The 22455-nt window shown below is 36.8% G+C and overlaps 5 protein-coding genes across 7 annotated transcripts; 1 reads left to right on the top strand and 4 right to left on the bottom strand.

Moving 5' to 3' along the window:
• On the top strand, window positions 1-4686 carry LOC134874789 (prostate stem cell antigen-like). 2 transcript variants are annotated; one of them, XM_063898982.1, is made up of 4 exons: window positions 1-330; window positions 536-595; window positions 1210-1329; window positions 3503-4686. In XM_063898982.1, exons 1-4 carry the CDS (start codon window positions 279-281, stop codon window positions 3715-3717), a joined length of 447 nt encoding a protein of 148 aa, XP_063755052.1. In that variant the 5' UTR covers window positions 1-278; the 3' UTR covers window positions 3718-4686. The 2 variants fall into 2 exon arrangements, with proteins under 2 accessions (XP_063755052.1, XP_063755053.1); XM_063898983.1 differs by lacking the exon at window positions 536-595 and having other exon boundaries at window positions 5-330.
• Window positions 4592-10785, bottom strand: clic1 (chloride intracellular channel 1). Of its 2 annotated transcripts, none has more exons than XM_063898980.1 (7): window positions 10696-10785; window positions 10385-10450; window positions 8746-8855; window positions 8275-8400; window positions 7943-8049; window positions 7378-7559; window positions 4592-7251 (listed from the first exon to the last, which is right to left on the bottom strand). In XM_063898980.1, exons 2-7 carry the CDS (start codon window positions 10424-10426, stop codon window positions 7090-7092), a joined length of 729 nt encoding a protein of 242 aa, XP_063755050.1. In that variant the 5' UTR covers window positions 10427-10450; window positions 10696-10785; the 3' UTR covers window positions 4592-7089. The 2 variants fall into 2 exon arrangements, with proteins under 2 accessions (XP_063755050.1, XP_063755051.1); XM_063898981.1 differs by lacking the exon at window positions 10696-10785 and adding an exon at window positions 10635-10653.
• A 1379-nt stretch (window positions 10786-12164) lies between these two features.
• Window positions 12165-14586, bottom strand: LOC134874551 (sperm acrosome membrane-associated protein 4-like). The gene is made up of 3 exons (XM_063898596.1): window positions 14386-14586; window positions 13248-13355; window positions 12165-12573 (listed from the first exon to the last, which is right to left on the bottom strand). Exons 1-3 carry the CDS (start codon window positions 14435-14437, stop codon window positions 12350-12352), a joined length of 384 nt encoding a protein of 127 aa, XP_063754666.1. The 5' UTR covers window positions 14438-14586; the 3' UTR covers window positions 12165-12349.
• Window positions 14587-15990: 1404 nt separating this feature from the next.
• On the bottom strand, window positions 15991-18346 carry LOC134874511 (sperm acrosome membrane-associated protein 4-like). Its single transcript, XM_063898541.1, has 3 exons — window positions 18132-18346; window positions 16988-17095; window positions 15991-16317 (listed from the first exon to the last, which is right to left on the bottom strand). Exons 1-3 carry the CDS (start codon window positions 18181-18183, stop codon window positions 16094-16096), a joined length of 384 nt encoding a protein of 127 aa, XP_063754611.1. The 5' UTR covers window positions 18184-18346; the 3' UTR covers window positions 15991-16093.
• A 1390-nt stretch (window positions 18347-19736) lies between these two features.
• LOC134874543 (sperm acrosome membrane-associated protein 4-like) lies at window positions 19737-22091 on the bottom strand. Its single transcript, XM_063898583.1, has 3 exons — window positions 21865-22091; window positions 20734-20841; window positions 19737-20063 (listed from the first exon to the last, which is right to left on the bottom strand). Exons 1-3 carry the CDS (start codon window positions 21914-21916, stop codon window positions 19840-19842), a joined length of 384 nt encoding a protein of 127 aa, XP_063754653.1. The 5' UTR covers window positions 21917-22091; the 3' UTR covers window positions 19737-19839.
• Window positions 22092-22455: the final 364 nt, after the last annotated feature.

Genomic DNA, 22455 nt, shown 5'->3' on the forward strand with positions numbered 1-22455 from the left:
AAAACTTATAAGGCTGGACCAAGATTGACATTTAGAGAAAAAACGTTGACAAACCAAACAGATTTACTTGAAATACAGTTGAAGAGCAAAAGAAAAAATCTGAGTGTGGGTTGGGACTACCCAGATGAAAATGTATTTAATTTAGGAATGCGTTGTGGAAAATATCGGATCAGCAGTTAGTTTGACTAGAGAGCTGTTGAACATCCCAAGAGGGGAGTTTTTGATCTGCTTGAATATTTATCTGAAAACAATTCCAAGGAGCTCTTATTGAAAGCATCATGTCTTGTTTACAACTCGGGATTGTACTCCTCTTCTGTCTACCTTTGGCAGGTATGTATTTTACAAGTCAAATTATTACAAGATGACATTTAAACAATTGTGACGTTATTGTAAAATATGTTTACAGTGACATACAACTGAATTATGTAATTTCAAAATGGGATTGAACTGGTACATCTAAAAGACAAACCGACATGTATTTAAACACAAATTAAATTCATATAAGTTCTGAGAAAACGGTGTTGTTTTCTTGCAGCCACCACATCGCTTCACTTTGCAAGGGTGGTGCAACCTCATCACACCACTGATGGCGCAGGTAAACAGAGACTCGCTCACAAGTTAGTGAGGAGGTGCAATAGTAGCAGTTCCTGATGCACAAATGCTATCCCCTCATCCACATCAGATTAGTATTTCTTCTGAAAAGGCCAAATTCATACAAAAAAAAATTCTGAGTCTCTATGCCCGTGATTGTTGTAAACCAAAATCACGAGTATGTCCTTATTGCTAAATCTGATTGCAAAGAATAATTTGATTAGTTCATCCACTGCAGGCATAATACACGGCAAGCCTTTCATACTCGAGGAGGATTAGTTCCATTAGCATATCTTTTATAATCTTTTCAAAGAAACAGCAAAAATAAAGGGCAGCATTCAGGGTGTGATGAGGTTTATGCAACCTTGCAAATTGAAGCTATGTGGTACCTTAAGAAAAAACAACAACACTACTTCCCACTCTATTGAGTTCTGTAAAATGTCCTGCTCAGTTCTGAACTTGGTCACATTTCTTTAATAACAAAATGTAAGCATTCATATCAAAACTGTTATGAACTCAATTAAAATCTAATCAATACATGATTATCATATTTGAATAACCCACTTGAGATCAGTTTCAGAATGAACTTTTATAATTGTTCCCTGTTGTTTCTTTCAGCCTGTTTGACCTGTTACACCTGTGTATTTCCGGCCATCTCGCCTCTGGACTGCTTCAAGTTTCCTCAGGAGTGTCCAGCTGGGCAGCGCTGCCTGTCCAGTACAGCCACAGGAAGACGAGGTAAGATCCAGTGTTTGTGTGTGTATGTGTGTTTCTGTGTCTGTGTCTGTTTTTATTTCTGTGTCTGTACATGAAATCATTTCTAAGAATCTAGGTCAGGAGACAACAAAGCCTCATTGTTGGGAACAGATTTGTGAAATTCACAGTGCAGTCTGTGCATATGTCTGTCAGTACATTATCAGGATAGTTGTTTTCTGATTTGAAAATAAATTGTGGTTATTAAGTGCTGACTATCATCTATAATTGAAGGTGTTTCACACCCACATCTTAAGAAACTGTGAAAATGTAGTCATTTTTTAAATCTCTACACTGACCTCCCTGTATAGTCCAAGGGCTCTAAAAGATTAATTTAAAAGTCAGTTTAAGTTTTTTTTATTTAAAATCCTGTGTACCACAAATCCTGGCTGCTTCTAAGACGTCTGTCTTAGAAGCAGCCATATTGAGTTAACTGCATAACTTTTCTGAGCAAACTCTCCAATGCTGAATAAAGTCTTGAGTAAAATAACAGTTTGAAGTCCATTATCAAAGTATTAGTAAATCATCTCTTTCAGAGCCCAAAAAACAAATCATTGTCCACATGATTTGTGGACAATGATCCATCTGACTTGACATACACAAGTCAGATTTGTGTATGTTACTTACAAGGATACTAAAATAAAAAGGGCTATTCATTCTTACATGCATGATCCTGTCTCAAAACAGGTGCAATACAAAACAAAACAGTGACTCAATGGATCAGATCTCAGCACAGTTTCTCATCCAGCCAGTTGTCTGTTTACTTTGCCTGTGATGCCATCAAATGATCTCTAAAAATAGCTCTCTGGGCTCGGTGGGTGGGGCAAAATGTTGACTGTGTCTCATCAGAGGATAAAGCCCTGTGTTTTTTTTGCACCTAAACCAGTAAATACAGGGGCAGATTTGATTACGAATGCTCTGTGGGACAGTGGCTTTTAAACAAGATGTATCTTTAGTTGTTTACCACCTTGTTACTCCAAAATATGGCAGAGAAATCATTTCATGTTACTTTAACTTTAAGTTGTAAAATTTGGTAAAAGACTGAGATAAGAAACACTGCCAAACAATACTCACATGGCCTTATGATTATTTTGTCAACAGCATCAATGTTGTGACACGTTTTGTGGTATTAAGTGCTATATATATATATATATATATATTTTATATATTATATAAATATATTTATAATTGGTATAACGAGACAATTTAAGTCGTAAAAACAAATATTGTAAACACCTTATTCAAATTCTGTCATGATCCTTGTTTTGTGTCTGTTTCCTGTTTTATTTTGAAATGATTTCCCTCTGTTGTGTCATGTGTAGCTTTACTTCCTGTCTTTTGGTTTTCCTTGTGTCTGATTGTTTCATTGCTGTCACCTTTTTGTCCTCGTGTTTCTTCCTCCCCTCCCCAGCTGTGGCTTGTGTTGTGATGAATGTCTTTGTATTTAGTCCTGCTTTCCCTTGTGTTCTTTGTCAGTTCATTGTGGTTCTTCATGTGTCAAGTCAGGTGTTTTTCATGTCCTGGATTACCCAAACTTTGTATTTTTGTTCAACAGCTTTTTGGAATAAAGTTCGCCGTTTGTTTGGACCCATACCTGCCTCCCTTTGTTGCTGCACTTGGGTCCTATTTCCCCCACCCTTGACAAATTCAATCACTACTGAATTTGAAAATCACATTACACCAAGCATCAAAATGAAATCCATGAACTTTCCTCTTTTTGAAGTACAAATACATATACTGTATATTCCAGCACTTATTGTCGGATCTAAAAATATTACTAAAATAAAAACAGAGTAAGTAAAACAAATATTATTATTTTTATATGATTGATTATATTCAGACTACAATATTTAGGATGAAAAATGCAACGTATCAGTGTTATAAGGTCCATATGGGCAACTGAACGCTGTGGACAATGGACTTCATCAATTCTTTAATGTAGCACTATATTCAATATGTTATTTATTAAGAATAGCATGTTTTTGAAATTCAAAGCAGACTAATTCATAGGTGGAATACAATCTATTTAGTAATATTCAAAAAGTAATAATTAATTTTTTAGTAGTAGATCATTGCCTCCATTGATGTATTTTTATTATCTTCCCATCACTACATGCACCAACACGCAGTAAATACACTCCTCTCTTTCCTTTCGTAGGCTCTCTGGAAGTGACCATGTATGAGAAGAGCTGTGCAGTCCCGGCCCAGTGTGGAGTGAGTGGACAGAAGTACGCCTCGGGACTCTACTTCAACTACACCAACGTCTGCTGCGACACCGACCTGTGCAACGGGGCTGCCGCGACCTTTGCTGCCCTCAGCTGGAGAGGAGCGGCTCTCTGCATGCTGCCCGCCCTCTCTCTGCTGCTGGCCTGAACATCAGAGGTGTGTCCGTGAGTGTGTGTGTGTGTCACCCTAAGCACTGAATATCAAAGCATAATTCTTCTGGAAAAGATGTACATACAGTGGTGTAAAGTAACTAAGTAGATTTACTTATTTTGAGGTACTTCTAATTTAATTGAATATTTTAATTTCATGCTACTTTGTACTTTTATTCCACTACAATTCAGAGATGAAAATAGTACTTTTACTCCACTACATTTATTTGTACCTTTAGTTTCTTTGCAGATTTGGATTAATTATGTGAAATATAAACACAATTTAAATAAGACTTTAGTTACACCTGGAGTAAATTGGAATAAACCCTGCAGTATACAAAGTCATTCAAACTAACATTAAAACAACTCGCTTTAATGCAGTTGTTTTTTTTTATCTGAAAAAAAGTGTCCCCAATTTTCTAACAAAGTGGCGCCCATGCACTGTGGTATTACCACATCTTTCCGAAGTTAAACGTGTGTGTACTTCTGAATAATAGTTCTTTATTTACTAGAACAACCTAACCTCATCTAGTGGCTTATGATCACACATCACATGATCTTTAATTACACTTGTGCGTTGCTATATTTGTTGATTTGCCAGAAGGTTGTGTCCTTACATTAAACTAATAAAAGTTTAAACTCAAAATATAAGCGATGTTGTTTTGTGAGAATATCCTTTCATATCTCCAAATGACATTAAGGCCTGGATAATAGAACTAATACACCACTGAAGAGATGCTTTCTTCTTATTTGTGCTCCATTTAATATCTAATCATTATTGCTTTGAGTTTCCTGCTTGAATGGAAAAGAAAAAGTGGTTGTGTGTATCTTCACGTGGTTACCCTGCATAATGGAGAAACACCAGTCACAGGTTCATTTTTCAGCAAGGTATTTCTTTATTGGGATTTCAATAAATGTGTCTCGTAAAGGGCTTTGATCTGCAAAATAAATTTCATTTGTGTTACTAGTTTGATTGTTTTCCTTGATTATTGGGATCTACTGGGTTAGTGTCCATGCCACTGATGATTTAGACGTTTAAGTGCAACCTCTTTTGACTACATGATATGTAAAAGTTCAAAACTAAAGGTTAACAGGGTTGCAGGGGAATATATGAAACAAAGTCAATGGCAAAATATGAGTCTAAAAACTGAAGTGAAAACAAACTAATGAGAGTAACATTTTAATGAAATGATATCAAGTCCCAAGGTAAGAAGTAAAAAAAAACTCCTGCATTCTAATACAATAATACATGAGCACTGAAATTAGTCAGACTCTATCCCTTTAAACGTTGGTCCATTTTTGAAAGTTTCAGTCAATATCAAATATACACTTTAATCTCTTTGATCAACACTGGTCCTCAATAACACCTAAAAGAAGAATGTAATTAAAATCATATAAAAAAATAACAGACTGTGCTCATACTAAACTAGTCTAACATTATAAACGTCTGTGTACAAGATTGTCTTTTTAATCGTTTCAAATTGCACTTAGGTTACATTTCAATTTTTACTAGCTTCATTCTAATCCCAGAGACATGACACATGATGAGGTGATCTTGAGCTCACAACAGACCTACTGTGTAAATCTTGATTATAAACATCCTCTACACATGTTAATTTGCATAGTTGCACTTTAGTTAATAAAGTTGTCTACACAAGCTGCCGCTACAGTCGTAAGAGGCATGTGGTTATTGTTTCCAGTTATCAATTGCAAGTCACTTGACTGGTTTAAGATTCCCAGACTGGATCGGATAATTCATGAAAAATATTCATAGTGGATCAATTGACAATAAGAAAAACTTGTAATATTGTCAGCCTTTACTTTAAATTAACAATGGATGGCAATGTAGAGCTGCAAGTGCAATTTCAATTTCAGACCTTAACCATGTTTACATTTAACTTCCTTGTTTTCCCCGAATGAGAAACATATAACGGATTGGGTCTGGTTCTCCAGGCGACCAGAGGGGGCAGTATAAGTGATTTTATTGCAGCACATGAGCAGTAAACGGTATTGAACTTCTTTATCCACATTTTAAAAAGCTAACAACCCGATTTGTTTCTTTTATATGACACTAAAAATGATTCTTCATTAAAAAAAGAGGACAACAGCGGATGACAAACAAGCTGAGTAATCTTGAATGATCCTTCACGCCTACTGTGGGAGCGCAGAAAGGGGAAGTCCGTGTCTATTGAAATAGTTTCCTGTCTCTGTAACTGTTCTCATCTCTGCCTCCCTAAAGCAAGACCCGGTCTGCAGCCCGCAGAGGAAAAGCACCCCACTTCCTCTCTGAAGTGAAAAATAAGAAACTGCTGATTTAAAAACTATATTTGTAATCCTCAAGTATAAAAAGGCCTTGTTTCCTCAGAAATGAATTAATACATTCATTCTTAAGAATCTAAAACATAGGCAAACCCCAAAAGACATTTTGGCGCCGGTACACATGTAACCTAAAAAAAGAAACCCACTTTTTTAGTACTAAGACTGAAAAAAGAGTTGAAGCATTTTGTGTGAGGCTGGCAATGTGATCTGGTAGGCAGCTTTGTGTCCCCCCGCCCCTTAAAAAAAATACAAAGAAATACTGTAAAAAAGGGAGGGAATAAAGAAACAACTTTACAGTGTGTATCTACTGATGGTGAAACTCTACACAAGCAAGGCTGTAGTTTTAACTGTGTTGACGTGTGTGTGTAGTGTGTGTGTGTGTGTAACCTGCAAGCAACATGGTCAATCATTAAAATCTTAAACCAGGTTAATGTGAGGAAAAGGGAAATACATTCTGCCACAGTGCTTTTTTTGTGCATGTGTTTGTCTTTACATCAGCTTATCTGCCTCCAGTGCTTCCTTGTTTACCTCCTGGTGTAAACTGAGACACGTGGCAAACAAAAAGTTGGACAACTACAGGAAAAAACACCTCTGAAGCAAAACTAACAGTACAGTTTGACGATAATTAACCAGATATATTGACTAAAAGTATAAAGTGATATCAAATGGGTTCCCACATTGTTTTAAACATCAAATTCAACTTTTCTGACCCTGTTCACTTATATTCAAGGACGCAACACGGCATTGACTAACTTTTCTAGCTTAATAGCTCATGTCTATTTATGTATATTCTAAAGCTTTCATGGCCTTGATTTTTCCCCCTTGAAATCCTTAAAATTACAAGGATTTAAAAAGGACCCCTTGTAACAATGTAGCAACTTTTGAAGCTGTAAAAAAGTAAACAAACAGATGCAGCCAAAGCCTTTGGAGAAATAGATCGACCAGGTTGCTTGCAGAGTGTGTGTGTAGGTGAGTAAGTGTGTGTTTTTGTGCTTGTGTATTCTATGTTATCTATGTATGTGTTTTATGACTCGTGCCTCCTGGTGTGCTCCTACTTGAGAGCCTTAGCTACAGAGGAGTAGGCGATGTGGATCTCCATGTCGATCGGGCAGGTGGAGGCAAACTCTTCCCTGACGTACGCTGCGTTAAGGTACCTCCAGAGGTTTGTCAGGGACTGGGGGATGCTGAAGTTTCGGTATTTTAGACACACCACCTGGAAAGAGAATAAGAGACATGATCAACAAAACATGCTTGACCCAAGTCTTCAGTTTAACAACAAAAACAACATTATAATCTAGTCTTCCCAGGCCCCCATGCTGCAAAGCTTAGAGCAGATTACCTTCACGATATGGAGCTTAGGCAGCAAGTTGCAGTCAGACAGAGTAAGCTGTTGTCCATCCAGGAAGGGGCGGGATGAGGAAGTGAGCTCATCGGTGCTATTCTCGTCAATTTCATCAGGAAGTGGGGAGCCAAGGTAGTCGTCCAGCTTCTTCAGAGCCTTGAGCAGGCCTTTCTCCAAGTCTAAGCACACACATAACATATTCAGATACATGTGTAAAAGCTCAAAGCATTATATATTTCTTAAATAAAATGCAAGTCCAAGTTGATTTCACAGATAAGGATTACTTTTTTAATGGCTGGAATGCAAAAACAGTGCCATTTCCAATGAGATCACCCCACAGAGAGCAGCAGGTGACCTGTTAAACTGTGGCAGAAACGCTCAGACTGTAATGGTATTAACTCCCTGCTGGTTTTCTGTCCTTCAGAGAAAGACAGATGGAGCTGAGCAGAAAATACCTCGGATAACAACCAGGTCTATTAAAAGGTCCAGATGATTTTTTTTTCAGCTGTAAAACTAAAGTTAAGTGAAGTTATTCTCTTATTTTGAAGTATCAGTTACTTACTTTCGTTGGCCTGAGGGTTTGAGTTCTTGACATAAGCTGAAAATTTGGAGAAAACATCCATGCCTGCTGTGTTTGACTCTGGGTTACGGGCAGCCAGACGGGGATACCTAAACAGAGAGATTGATTTAGATTAATATACATTCATCACAAACATAAATCACTTAAATGTGAGTATGTTTAATGTTAATCTACTCAAAGAAGATTTATACAAAATGACAAAAAAATCAAATAAAGTAGGAGGCAAGCTATATGAGTCCTAACAATAATATTACAATATGGAATTTAGTTTAAAAAAAATAAGATGTTGTAAAACAAATGTATGAAGTGATTACTTGGGAGGGCAGAGATTTTCCTCCAGGAACTCCTCGATCTTGTTCGTGTCCGTTTTGACCTCGCTGCTGTACAACAGGAAGGGAGGCTGGGCACCTGGAGCCAAATCCTTTAAGATATCCGGCTTCCTGACAGGTGGATGGAAATAAAAAAAATCATCAGAAACAGCGGAACAGAAATCCAGCAAAAGAGATGGAGGATTAAACAGCAGGAGAGAGGTATAAGAATAATGGGAAAAAGAAATGAAAACATATGAAATTACTCATGATTGCAACTCAAGACTTCAACAACTATCATGTAAATCAAAGCCAGTGGAGCTTTTTGTCTTTTAACACTTAATATCTGAATGAAATGCCCCTTTTTTGCTTTATATCAAAAGAGAAGAAAATGCTTCTCTGTTGAGTCAATAGAAATTCGCAGCATGCCCACACAGACAAACACACGTACAAACCAAGTAGGTCTAGTGTGTTTACCTTTTCATATCCACTGTTGTCACATCAAATGTGACTCCTTTCAGCCACAGCACCATGAAGAGACGCTGGGAGAACGGACAGTTGCCGATGCTCTGACCATCACTCCCTGCCTGGGACACAAAAACATTACATTATTACATTAGATGTATCTGATGCTTCAATCTAGGACTTACAATAAGTGCAATAAACTATCAAGATTCAAACTCAGGACAACAAAAAAGGAGCTGATATATTGTTCAAACAGGTCAGACCATTTTAAGTGCATGTTCAACCCTAACCCTTACCCTAACCCCTAACACTAACCCTAAACTCTACGAATAAAACCTGTGGGTTTCCAGCATTGACTGTTATTTTATGTAGTGCCATTTAGGGCTGCTAACGATAGTCAATTATTTAGTCTATTAATCGAAACCTTTAACGCAATGGAACATTTTTAAGTTAACAGCTCAAATTTAAGGAAGGACAGAAAATAATGGTATGAGATCATATGAAGGAGTAAAACATGTCTTGGCTCTGCAGCATGAAGTCATAAGCAAGTCACTATTGGTTTCATTTAAGACAGAGCATTGACAAAAGCAATTTGAGCTGATAATATACAGTGATAAAACCATTGTCAGAAAATGAATAAACTACTTTAGTATATATATTTTCCCCCTAGGGGGATTCATCTTAATTCAATATATTTTTTTAAAGCAAAAATGACAAAACGTGAAAAATGTAATTTTCCTTTTTCAAGTAAATATGAAACATTTTCTCCAGTTCCAACTTTAAATGTGTATTGCAGAGTAGTTGCTTTTTTCATTTTAAAACATTTAGATTCTTTGGTTTTGGATTGTTGCTTTTGATAAAATAAGATATTTAGATTATGATAGCCTAGACATTAACAAATGTTTACGTTGAGCTTGTATGCTGCTCAGGAAATGATTATACAGTGTGAAAATGTTCCCTGCATGGCTGCAGGAAGACATATTTTATGTTCAGCCAATCTGGGTTTGTCGTGTGGCCTGAACAGTCTAAACATACAGTTCAAAATAGTAAAGAGGTACTTTCTGTTTCTGAGGCCAATGTAAAACTGTACTTCCTGTTAATTAGGGTATCAAGTGTCATTGAAGAGACTGACTAGAAACCAGGTTTCAGAGAAGTTACAACAGCATCTTTCACCCCTGAAGGAAAGGGTGCTACACATGTTCACATGTTCACACAGAGAGATCTTTATTTAAACGTGTGGGGCCATGAGGGGAAGCCATATTTGTTGTATAAAGAGTTTTTGATTCAGAGAAAGTGGGATTAGCCTGCCTGACATTATAACTAAATATAGATGAAAGTCGTCTGCCCATTGGGTTAACGAGTATTTAATTAGATTAGCTTTACTGTCATGTATAAACCCGTTGTGTCAGCAGAGGTCTGACTGACATGAATATTAAAACAAGAACGTACAAGGTGACTATATGTCTACACATACGGGCACTATGGGATATCTTATCAGCTTGTAATAACAATACACTGAGCATGCTGATTAGGAAATAACATAAGCAACCTCAAACACACCGTTCCTGGAGCCCGTTAAACAAATAAATGTCACAAATGTCGCCGTATCAAAACGTAGCGTCTTCTTTGGGAGTATCATTCAATCACTTACCTTTACAAAAAGTTCAACCTTGGGCAGGTTTGCGTCGCTCATCTTCACCTGCTGATGCACGAAACCCTTTAAAACAAGAACCGAACACAAAAGAGCGGTTAAAATAAAGCAGCACAATGTTACATTTCCTATTCGAGAAACAAAACCCGGGCAGCCAAGCCCATCTTCCGCTACAAAGCCCAGTCAGTAAAGGGCACATTTAGACATTGTAGCCAACACTGAAGCAGCGTAAAACTTAAACAAACCTAACTTTAGCGGGTTTAAAGCTCAAAACAACGCAATTTCAGATCATTTGTGCATAGACTACCTACAAAGTGTTTAAAGTAAGTTGTCGCTTGTAGTTGTGTGTGTGGTTTCTCCTCCCAGTTCTGCTGCCTCTCTCTCTCTCTCTCTCTCTCTCTCTCTCTCTCTCTCTCTCTCTTTCGCTCTCGCTCTCTCTCTCTCTCTCTCTTTCGCTCTTGCTCTCTCTCTCTCTCATCACAGCAGCGCCACCATTTCCTGCTGCGTGAAGCATAGAGCTTCACAAACAGAGAGGCGTTCAAGAGCTCGATAAAAGGCGACGAATGGCTCTGAAGTCGGACAAGAACAGAAAAGAAGAGAAATTAACTGAAGGGTGAAGGGTTCAAGCATTTGGGTTTGATTTAAGTCTATTTAAATTGATCAGAAAAGGAACTTGTCATAAGTAAAACAAAATTGGGCTTGAACAAGGCAATTTCGGAATTCAAAGGCTTTATTGTCATATGAACAATGAATGCAGCAATATTTTTGGCAATATCATCTAAAGGCCCAGACTCCTACAACAATGAAATACACTGTACTCAAGATGTAAAAATGAATAAAGAAATATAATCTTGCAATAAAATAATTCAAGAGAAATAATGATGCAATGATGCAAAATAAGAAAGTATTTATAAAATAAAATATACTAATGGTTAATTGAGTAAGGTAAGGTAGAATAAACGCAGATGTGTAAGTGGTGGCAGTTATGGACTTGTAGACCTGTATGCTTTTTAACTGTTGACATTTACTTGAAGAAATGTCACTTCTCTGTGGTGTGAACTGCAGTATATTAAAGAGCCAGTAAAGGGCGGAATTGAGCTTCATTTTGCTTTCTGCTCTCAGGAAAAACAAATATTTCATTGCTCAAGTCTGTTGCCTTGTCCAATTTAACACTGCTGATCAAAGCCTTAGTGTTTAAAAAAAACAACAATAAACAATAAGAGCTTATTAACAAACTTCGAAACACGATGTCCACATACAAGATCTCCAGTCCAGTTTTAGTTTTGTTTCTTTATTTTATTGATTACTGCTTTTATGAGTGAAAAATAAACTTTGACTGTGGCAAAATTGGCATTAAATGTAAAATGGACTCAATCTAATAAAGAAAACCCTTCTGCAGGAAGAGGTCGTTGTTGTTATGGCCATATTCCTAAATATTGTATCACTTTTGTGGAATTAGATGCCCTCCTATCCAACATCCCTGACACTGGTCTGCAACTGGTACTTCTCGGTAACTTAAACGACCCAAAAAATAGAAGTTGTCTGATTTAATACCCCTGCTAAAATCCTTTTTTGAATAACTGTCTCCATCCCCACCTACCCATTAAGCTGGCAAACTACTCGTCCTCGACCTTATGTTCACCAAAAAACTGCAATACCTCTATCCTCTCTTAACCCCACTTCACACCTCTGATCAACTATCTCCTCAAGTACTGTATCTTTGGCTTTTTGTATTTAAAAAAGGCAGTCTTATTCAATAATGACGACACAAAAAAACACGTCTTAGTGATGCTTTTTATTGATGCTTCATAGGTTTGAAAATTATATTTTGAATACAACGTAGATATGACAAATTAAAGTAAATAATAAGGTATTCTGATTTATAATAATCACTTCATATCAGAATAACTGCAAACAGTGAGCATATCCACTCAGGGGACTGTTGTAGACACAGCTCATGTGAAACTACAACTGCAACAAGCCCCACAGAGAAGACAGCACTGCAGCACCGAGGGATGCAGTCAGAGACAGTTGGACAGACGCAGCTCCGTTACACAGGTTAGATGAACAGCACTGGAGGAATGCAGTGTATCTTGCACCCAGTATGCTGTCGGTCACTGAAAGCCCACACAGAGTGGTGTTCAGACAGCCGCGGATGTGCAGGGACACCTCTTCTGTCCCATTGAAATCTGGTAGAAATGGAAACCAGTAAAGGATGTCAGCAAATAAAAAAATAGCAAACTACTTGTTAAAGGGGCAAAACACAAATGTTTTACTCTTTAATTAATAAAAATTAAGTGTTGATTGCACAATGTAATAGCCTAATGTCTCTATTAGATTTGATTAATATTAACATTGGTTCCTTTTAAACCTCACTTTCACTATATTTTGTCAGCTTCCAGGGCACATCTGCCCAAAATGAATTAACGCCGTAAATATATGGAATAGAAAATGTCTTCGATTATTTTACATGACCGAAAGCTCTTGACAGAAGGGTTTTAACATTTAAAATGTTTCATGCTGTTGATTTTTGGAGAATATGTTCACATCAAGTCTACAGTGACGTCTTTTGTTTTGAGCCATTGATTATATTAAAAGTATTTATCGGACTTCACTCAATCGTCGTTTGAACTTTAGTTGTTTAACCTTTTTACCTGATTTCATCCAATCTCTGTTAAAATGTTGTAAACATCAACAGTTCCATGGTAAGTGGACACATTAAGAAAATGTGATAAAAAAATGAACCAATTAGCCGTGTTTCAGTCAGGATTTTGATGCTAATTTATTATGTTTTGTTTTATGATATGCTGTAGTTGCATTTCAACCTTGTGTATTCACAGTATATTCAGAGTGTTTTCCTTACTTGCTTGCCCATGGAAGCAGCTCTGAGTCGGACCACATACGATGTCCTTTCCAGAGATACAGTTCCCAGATATGCCAAGAGGGCACATACGGCAGGTCAGGCATTGTGCTGTTCAATGGAAAGAAGAAGATGGCATTTGATAATCAGATACACAGTAAAGTAACTCGCTTAACAACATAGTTTCAAGTTTATTATCTTTACAGATAAGATTTTAGTTCCTCCACCAGCACCGCATAGAAAGAAGCTGGTTTGTTTAGTGTGTACAAAATCCTAAGTGTAAAATTACAATCTGTGCTGAAGTGACTTCCTGGAGTCTTTAGAGGTCATGGTAGTTGAATAACATTTGGACGGAGCAAAGCTAGCTGTTGCCTCCTGTTACCACTGTTTGTGCTAAGCTAACTGCAACTTGGCGAAATGTAACTGGAGAGTGGAATCAATCTTTCTATCTAACTCAGCGAGTAAGCGTATTTTAACCAAATTTCAGCAAATTCTCTCTCTAGCTTTTGGTCGTTAGTTTACGTTTTTTTTCAGGTGTGGATTCTATTGGTCTTCTTGGAAATATGAATCACTCTGGGGTCTGTTTTGAAATGCAAAATTTGACGTGCAAAGTTCCCCACAAATCCATTATTTACCAATTATTTAATCACTGATTTAAATTACAAGCTAAGGTTTACATTGTTGTATTTTATCCAAATAAATAAACAAACAAACATTGATTTATCCTTTTTTACCACCACAACTTTGACTGATATACATTAAGGAAGGTGTCTCTTTATTTTGCCTTTAAATTGATTTTTCTCGTACTAATTCTTATAAAACACAAGCAGGAGTCCTCTGCTAGATCTGTGGCAATTAGTGCTGGACCAGACAATTTTACCAGACTGAATCCAATTAAGCTGCAGTGCAGTGAAATCACCTGAGACTTAGTCATGAAAAGCCATTAAAAAAAAGTGTTTTTCTTTCTCAAGTAATGAAAAACAGTACAAGCTATTTATTTATGCTTTAGTTATCATTCAATTACTCTGTTAACAAAGACATGAAAATCACACTAAGTTGGTACAGAGGTCAGATTAACAAACATGTTTCGAATAGATAACGGAATAAGGCAGAAGTAAACTTGTAGTTATTCTCAACTAACCTGCGGCGATGATGGCACTCAGGACAATCACTGCTTTCCAAACGCTCTTCATACTCGAGGTTTAAAAGAACAACAAATTCCTTTTTAAAGAATGAACCTAACTGTCTTAATACCTGTGGTCGCCAAGTGAGCTTACATAAAGGTAATGACAAGATTTCAATAAGACTCATTGAAGAGGATATGTACAAAAATGTTGTTTATCTTGTTTTGTGTTCCTGCTACGTGAAAAGGAAGTTATTTTTCAAAAACTCAAATAAAAACCAAATACTTCCGACATCAACTGCACAAAATGTTATTACAGTATGACTTTAAACCATAGAGGCCTCAACAATGGTAGCATCACAAAAAGAGTGTGTCCATTGTAATCAAGTTGGTCAATTATAGCTATTAATTAATGTGTGATTACAAAAACAAAAAACACCCAGTCATGAACAGGATCTCTTTTGTTTCTTTTAAAGGCTCTTTGTAATCCAAACGGTCATTAGTGTGCCCAAAGCATCAGTGAAGGGGATGTGGATGGATGTGGCTCTGTTACAGCGGTCTTTGATGCAGCAGGCCCTGGTGATGGTATATCCCGCAGCCAGGAGGGATTGGAGGGAGGACAAATACATCAGATGATGATCGACTAGTGGGATTTCTGAAGAAAGGCTCTTCAGCCTGAGGAGCATTAGTGGGTAAAAGACGGGATCAAATGTTTTTTTTAACATAATCCAGGTATGCTTAATTCAACAAACCCGGTTCCCAAAATGTATGACCTTACTTGAATTATATTATTTATTAGCACTGTAATCAGGTAAGAAAACAAGACAAATGTGGTGGATCAACCTGAGTTTTGAACGTCCGAAATTATGATTAATACAGTTTTTTACATATAAAAACTAGTAACTAGAAAAATGATACTAAATGTTCAAATAAGTTGTTTTTTTCTACAGTTCCTTTGTAAGTAAATTAGCAAACAAGGCAAATGATGTATTTTTACCTGTTTTAAGGATCTTCCTGATTGGACAGTATACGCCCAGATTATAATTTCCTGTTTTGAAGGTACATTGCTCAAAATGGCAGCAAAACTACAGCTAGGCGTTCCATTAATAACAAAGAGTTCTATATTTTTTCATCCTCAAGGCCTCAGAAAGTTTTGGCCACATTAAAGTTGATCAGATGAAATCTGAACCTCAAATGTAAAACATTATGTTAAATAAGAAATGGCTAACTCTCTGTTGGCTTAACAATGTAGCTTGCTTGTGTCTCTGAAAGCCATTTTGCCACGCACATGTGCAATACCCTATCCTTATGTAATTTTTCACCATGTCTGAATTTTGTGCAGAGTAAATTCTGTTTGAAAGCAACTTTAGGCCATAAAATGTGATTTACTGGAGAAAAAATAACTCCTATAGTTTGAAAATGTTCCTCCCATTGTTGTGCTCAGAGCCTTCAAATATAGAGTAAAACTCTCAGCCATCGCAATATACCAAATCAAACTGTTGTGGAAGGTGAATCCAAACTTTTGAAGAGAGCAGTCTCTCGTCTGTTTAATTGGATATCTTTTGGCTTTCCAATAAGAAAGACAGTCTTTATTTAATGATGAGGACACATGTAAAAAAAATGTCATGCTGATGCTTTTTATTGATGCTTTATAGGTTTGAAAATTATTGTTTAAATACATAGTAGAAAGGACAAGTGAATGTTAATAAAAACAGGTCACCTAAAATTACAACTGCAACAAGCCCCACAGAGAAGACAGCACTGCGGCACCGAGGGCTGCAGTCAGAGACAGTTGGACAGACACAGCTCCGTTACACAGGTTAGTTGCACAGCAATTGAGGTATGTAATGTATGCTTCATCCAGCACGTGGTTCGTCACTGAAAGCCCACACAGAGTGGTGTTCAGACAGCCGCGGGTGTGCAGGAACGCCTCTCCTGTCCTAAGGAGTTCTGGGAGAAATGAAAACCAGAAGAGGATGTCAGCAAATAAAAAAATAGCAAACTACTTGTTAAAGGGGCAAAAGATACATGTTTTATTCTTTAATTAATACAAATTAAATGTTGATTGCACAATGTGATAATGTCTCTATTAGATTTGATTAATATTAACATTGGTTCCTTTTAAACCTCACTTTCACTATATTTTGTCAGCTTCCAGCTCACATCTGCCCAAAATGAATTAACGCCGTAAATATGTGGAATAGAAAATGTCTTCGATTATTTTACATGACCGAAAGCTCTTGACAGAAGGGTTTTAACATTTAAAATGTTTCATGCTGTTGATTTTTTGGAAAATATGCTTACATCAAGTCTACAGTGACGTCTTTTGTTTGGAGCCATTGATTATATTAAAAGTATTTATCGGACTTCACTCAATCGTCGTTTGAACTTTAGTTGTTTAACCTTTTTACCTGATTTCATCCAATCTCTGTTAAAATGTTGTAAACATCAACAGTTCCATGGTAAGTGGACACATTAAGAAAATGTGATAAAAAATTGAACCAATTCGCCGTGTTTCAGTCAGGATTTTGATGCTAATTTATTATGTTTTGTTTTATGATATGCTGTAGTTGCATTTCAACCTTGTGTATTCACAGTATATTCAGAGTGTTTTCCTTACTTGCTTGCCCATGGAAGCAGCTCTGAGTCGGACCACATACGATGTCCTTTCCAGAGATACAGTTCCCAGATATGCCAAGAGGGCACATACGGCAGGTCAGGCATTGTGCTGTTCAATGGAAAGAAGAAGATGGCATTTGATAATCAGATACACAGTAAAGTAACTCGCTTAAAAACATAGTTTCAAGTTTATTATCTTTACAGATAAGATTTTAGTTCCTCCACCAGCACCGCATAGAAAGAAGCTGGTTTGTTTAGTGTGTACAAAATCCTAAGTGTAAAATTACAATCTGTGCTGAAGTGACTTCCTGGAGTCTTTAGAGGTCATGGTAGTTGAATAACATTTGGACGGAGCAAAGCTAGCTGTTGCCTCCTGTTACCACTGTTTGTGCTAAGCTAACTGCAACTTGGCGAAATGTAACTGGAGAGTGGAATCAATCTTTCTATCTAACTCAGCGAGTAAGCGTATTTTAACCAAATTTCAGCAAATTCTCTCTCTAGCTTTTGGTCGTTAGTTTACGTTTTTTTTCAGGTGTGGATTCTATTGGTCTTCTTGGAAATATGAATCACTCTGGGGTCTGTTTTGAAATGCAAAATTTGACGTGCAAAGTTCCCCACAAATCCATTATTTACCAATTATTTAATCACTGATTTAAATTACAAGCTAAGGTTTACATTGTTGTATTTTATCCAAATAAATAAACAAACAAACATTGATTTATCCTTTTTTACCACCACAACTTTGACTGATACTTATATACATTAAGGAAGGTGTCTCTTTATTTTGCCTTTAAATTGATTTTTCTCGTACTAATTCTTATAAAACACAAGCAGGAGTCCTCTGCTAGATCTGTGGCAATTAGTGCTGGACCAGACAATTTTACCAGTCTGAATCCAATTAAGCTGCAGTGCAGTGAAATCACCTGAGACTTAGTCATGAAAAGCCATTAAAAAAAAGTGTTTTTCTTTCTCAAGTAATGAAAAACAGTACAAGCTATTTATTTATGCTTTAGTTATCATTCAATTACTCTGTTAACAAAGACATGAAAATCACACTAAGTTGGTACAGAGGTCAGATTAACAAACATGTTTCGAATAGATAACGGAATAAGGCAGAAGTAAACTTGTAGTTATTCTCAACTAACCTGCGGCGATGATGGCACTCAGGACAATCACTGCTTTCCAAACGCTCTTCATACTTGAGGTTTAAAAGAACAACAAATTCCTTTTTAAAGAATGAACCTAACTGTCTTAATACCTGTGGTCGCCAAGTGAGCTTACATAAAGGTAATGACAAGATTTCAATAAGACTCATTGAAGAGGATATGTGCAAGAATGTTGTTTATCTTGTTTTGTGTTCCTGCTACGTGAAAAGGAAGTTATTTTTCAAAAACTCAAATAAAAACCAAATACTTCCGACATCAACTGCACAAAATGTTATTACAGTATGACTTTAAACCATAGAGGCCTCAACAATGGTAGCATCACAAAAAGAGTGTGTCCATTGTAATCAAGTTGGTCAATTATAGCTATTAATTAATGTGTGATTACAAAAACAAAAAACACCCAGTCATGAACAGGATCTCTTTTGTTTCTTTTAAAGGCTCTTTGTAATCCAAACGGTCATTAGTGTGCCCAAAGCATCAGTGAAGGGGATGTGGATGAATGTGGCTCTGTTACAGCGGTCTTTGATGCAGCAGGCCCTGGTGATGGTATATCCCGCAGCCAGGAGGGATTGGAGGGAGGACAAATACATCAGATGATGATCGACTAGTGGGATTTCTGAAGAAAGGCTCTTCAGCCTGAGGAGCATTAGTGGGTAAAAGACGGGATCAAATGTTTTTTTAACATAATCCAGGTATGCTTAATTCAACAAACCCGGTTCCCAAAATGTATGACCTTACTTGAATTATATTATTTATTAGCACTGTAATCAGGTAAGAAAACAAGACAAATGTGGTGGATCAACCTGAGTTTTGAACGTCCGAAATTATGATTAATACAGTTTTTTACATATAAAAACTAGTAACTAGAAAAATGATACTAAATGTTCAAATAAGTTGTTTTTTCCTACAGTTCCTTTGTAAGTAAATTAGCAAACAAGGCAAATGATGTATTTTTTACCTGTTTTAAGGATCTTCCTGATTGGACAGTATACGCCCAGATTATAATTTCCTGTTTTGAAGGTACATTGCTCAAAATGGCAGCAAAACTACAGCTAGGCGTTCCATTAATAACAAAGAGTTCTATATTTTTTCATCCTCAAGGCCTCAGAAAGTTTTGGCCACATTAAAGTTGATCAGATGAAATCTGAACCTCAAATGTAAAACATTATGTTAAATAAGAAATGGCTAACTCTCTGTTGGCTTAACAATGTAGCTTGCTTGTGTCTCTGAAAGCCATTTTGCCACGCACATGTGCAATACCCTATCCTTATGTAATTTTTCACCATGTCTGAATTTTGTGCAGAGTAAATTCTGTTTGAAAGCAACTTTAGGCCATAAAATGTGATTTACTGGAGAAAAAATAACTCCTATAGTTTGAAAATGTTCCTCCCATTGTTGTGCTCAGAGCCTTCAAATATAGAGTAAAACTCTCAGCCATCGCAATATACCAAATCAAACTGTTGTGGAAGGTGAATCCAAACTTTTGAAGAGAGCAGTCTCTCGTCTGTTTAATTGGATATCTTTTGGCTTTCCAATAAGAAAGACAGTCTTTATTTAATGATGAGGACACATGTAAAAAAAATGTCATGCTGATGCTTTTTATTGATGCTTTATAGGTATGAAAATTATTGTTTAAATACATAGTAGAAAGGACAAGTGAATGTTAATAAAAACAGGTCACCTAAAATTACAACTGCAACAAGCCCCACAGAGAAGACAGCACTGCGGCACCGAGGGCTGCAGTCAGAGACAGTTGGACAGACACAGCTCCGTTACACAGGTTAGTTGCACAGCAATTGAGGTATGTAATGTATGCTTCATCCAGCACGTGGTTCGTCACTGAAAGCCCACACAGAGTGGTGTTCAGACAGCCGCGGGTGTGCAGGAACGCCTCTCCTGTCCTAAGGAGTCCTGGGAGAAATGAAAACCAGAAGAGGATGTCAGCAAATAAAAAAATAGCAAACTACTTGTTAAAGGGGCAAAACACAAATGTTTTATTCTTTAATTAATACAAATGAAATGTTGATTGCACAATGTGATAATGTCTCTATTAGATTTGATTAATATTAACATTGGTTCCTTTTAAACCTCACTTTCACTATATTTTGTCAGCTTCCAGCTCACATCTGCCCAAAATGAATTAACGCCGTAAATATGTGGAATAGAAAATGTCTTCGATTATTTTACATGACCGAAAGCTCTTGACAGAAGGGTTTTAACATTTAAAATGTTTCATGCTGTTGATTTTTTGGAAAATATGCTTACATCAAGTCTACAGTGACGTCTTTTGTTTGGAGCCATTGATTATATTAAAAGTATTTATCGGACTTCACTCAATCGTCGTTTGAACTTTAGTTGTTTAACCTTTTTACCTGATTTCATCCAATCTCTGTTAAAATGTTGTAAACATCAACAGTTCCATGGTAAGTGGACACATTAAGAAAATGTGATAAAAAATTGAACCAATTCGCCGTGTTTCAGTCAGGATTTTGATGCTAATTTATTATGTTTTGTTTTATGATATGCTGTAGTTGCATTTCAACCTTGTGTATTCACAGTATATTCAGAGTGTTTTCCTTACTTGCTTGCCCATCGAAGCAGCTCTGAGTCGGACCACATACGATGTCCTTTCCAGAGACACAGTTCCCAGATATGCCAAGAGCGCACATACGGCAGGTCAGGCATTGTGCTGTTCAATGGAAAGAAGAAGATGGCATTTGATAATCAGATACACAGTAAAGTAACTCGCTTAACAACATAGTTTCAAGTTTATTATCTTTACAGATAAGATTTTAGTTCCTCCACCAGCACCGCATAGAAAGAAGCTGGTTTGTTTAGTGTGTACAAAATCCTAAGTGTAAAATTACAATCTGTGCTGAAGTGACTTCCTGGAGTCTTTAGAGGTCATGGTAGTTGAATAACATTTGGACGGAGCAAAGCTAGCTGTTGCCTCCTGTTACCACTGTTTGTGCTAAGCTAACTGCAACTTGGCGAAATGTAACTGGAGAGTGGAATCAATCTTTCTATCTAACTCAGCGAGTAAGCGTATTTTAACCAAATTTCAGCGAATTCTCTCTCTAGCTTTTGGTCGTTAGTTTACGTTTTTTTTCAGGTGTGGATTCTATTGGTCTTCTTGGAAATATGAATCACTCTGGGGTCTGTTTTGAAATGCAAAATTTGACGTGCAAAGTTCCCCACAAATCCATTATTTACCAATTATTTAATCACTGATTTAAATTACAAGCTAAGGTTTACATTGTTGTATTTTATCCAAATAAATAAACAAACAAACATTGATTTATCCTTTTTTACCACCACAACTTTGACTGATACTTATATACATTAAGGAAGGTGTCTCTTTATTTTGATTTTTAAATGGATTTTTCTCGTACTAATTCTTATAAAACACAAGCAGGAGTCCTCTGCTAGATCTGTGGCAATTAGTGCTGGACCAGACAATTTTACCAGACTGAATCCAATTAAGCTGCAGTGTAGTGAAATCACCTGAGACTTAGTCATGAAAAGCCATTAAAAAAAAGTGTTTTTCTTTCTCAAGCAATGAAAAACAGTACAAGCTATTTATTTATGCTTTAGTTATCATTCAATTACTCTGTTAACAAAGACATGAAAATCACACTAAGTTGGTACAGAGGTCAGATTAACAAACATACAAGTAAAACAACAAGTAAACTTGTAGTTATTCTCAACTAACCTGCGGCGATGATGGCACTCAGGACAATCACTGCTTTCCAAACGCTCTTCATACTCGAGGTTTAAAAGAACAACAAATTCCTTTTTAAAGAATGAACCTAACTGTCTTAATACCTGTGGTCGCCAAGTGAGCTTACATAAAGGTAATGACAAGATTTCAATAAGACTCGTTGAAGAGGATATGTGCAAAAATGTTGTTTATCTTGTTTTGTGTTCCTGCTACGTGAAGAGGAAGTTGTTTTTCACAAGAACTCATACAATCAGATCCTGGAGGAAAAACTGACAGCCAGTAGGTTTGAGACTGCAAAACCTTTATTATGATTTTTGAACATAAACATGCAACAAAGTAGTTCGGACATTGACTGCACAAAATGTTATAACAGTAAGTCGAACCATGGATGGAGGTTGCTCCGCTACAGCGGTCCGTTCAGCATTAGGCCCTGGTGATGGTGTAGTCAGGAGGGATCAGAGGGAGGTCAAGTAGATCAGAGGGTGATCGATTAGTGGGATTTCTGAAGAAAGGCTCTTTATACAGTTTTAGGAGCCTTTTTGGGTACCAGATGGGAACCAATGTTTATTAACATAATCCAGG

This window comes from Eleginops maclovinus, chromosome 13, assembly GCF_036324505.1.
Source record: "Eleginops maclovinus isolate JMC-PN-2008 ecotype Puerto Natales chromosome 13, JC_Emac_rtc_rv5, whole genome shotgun sequence".
In the NCBI taxonomy this organism is placed as follows: domain Eukaryota; kingdom Metazoa; phylum Chordata; class Actinopteri; order Perciformes; family Eleginopidae; genus Eleginops; species Eleginops maclovinus.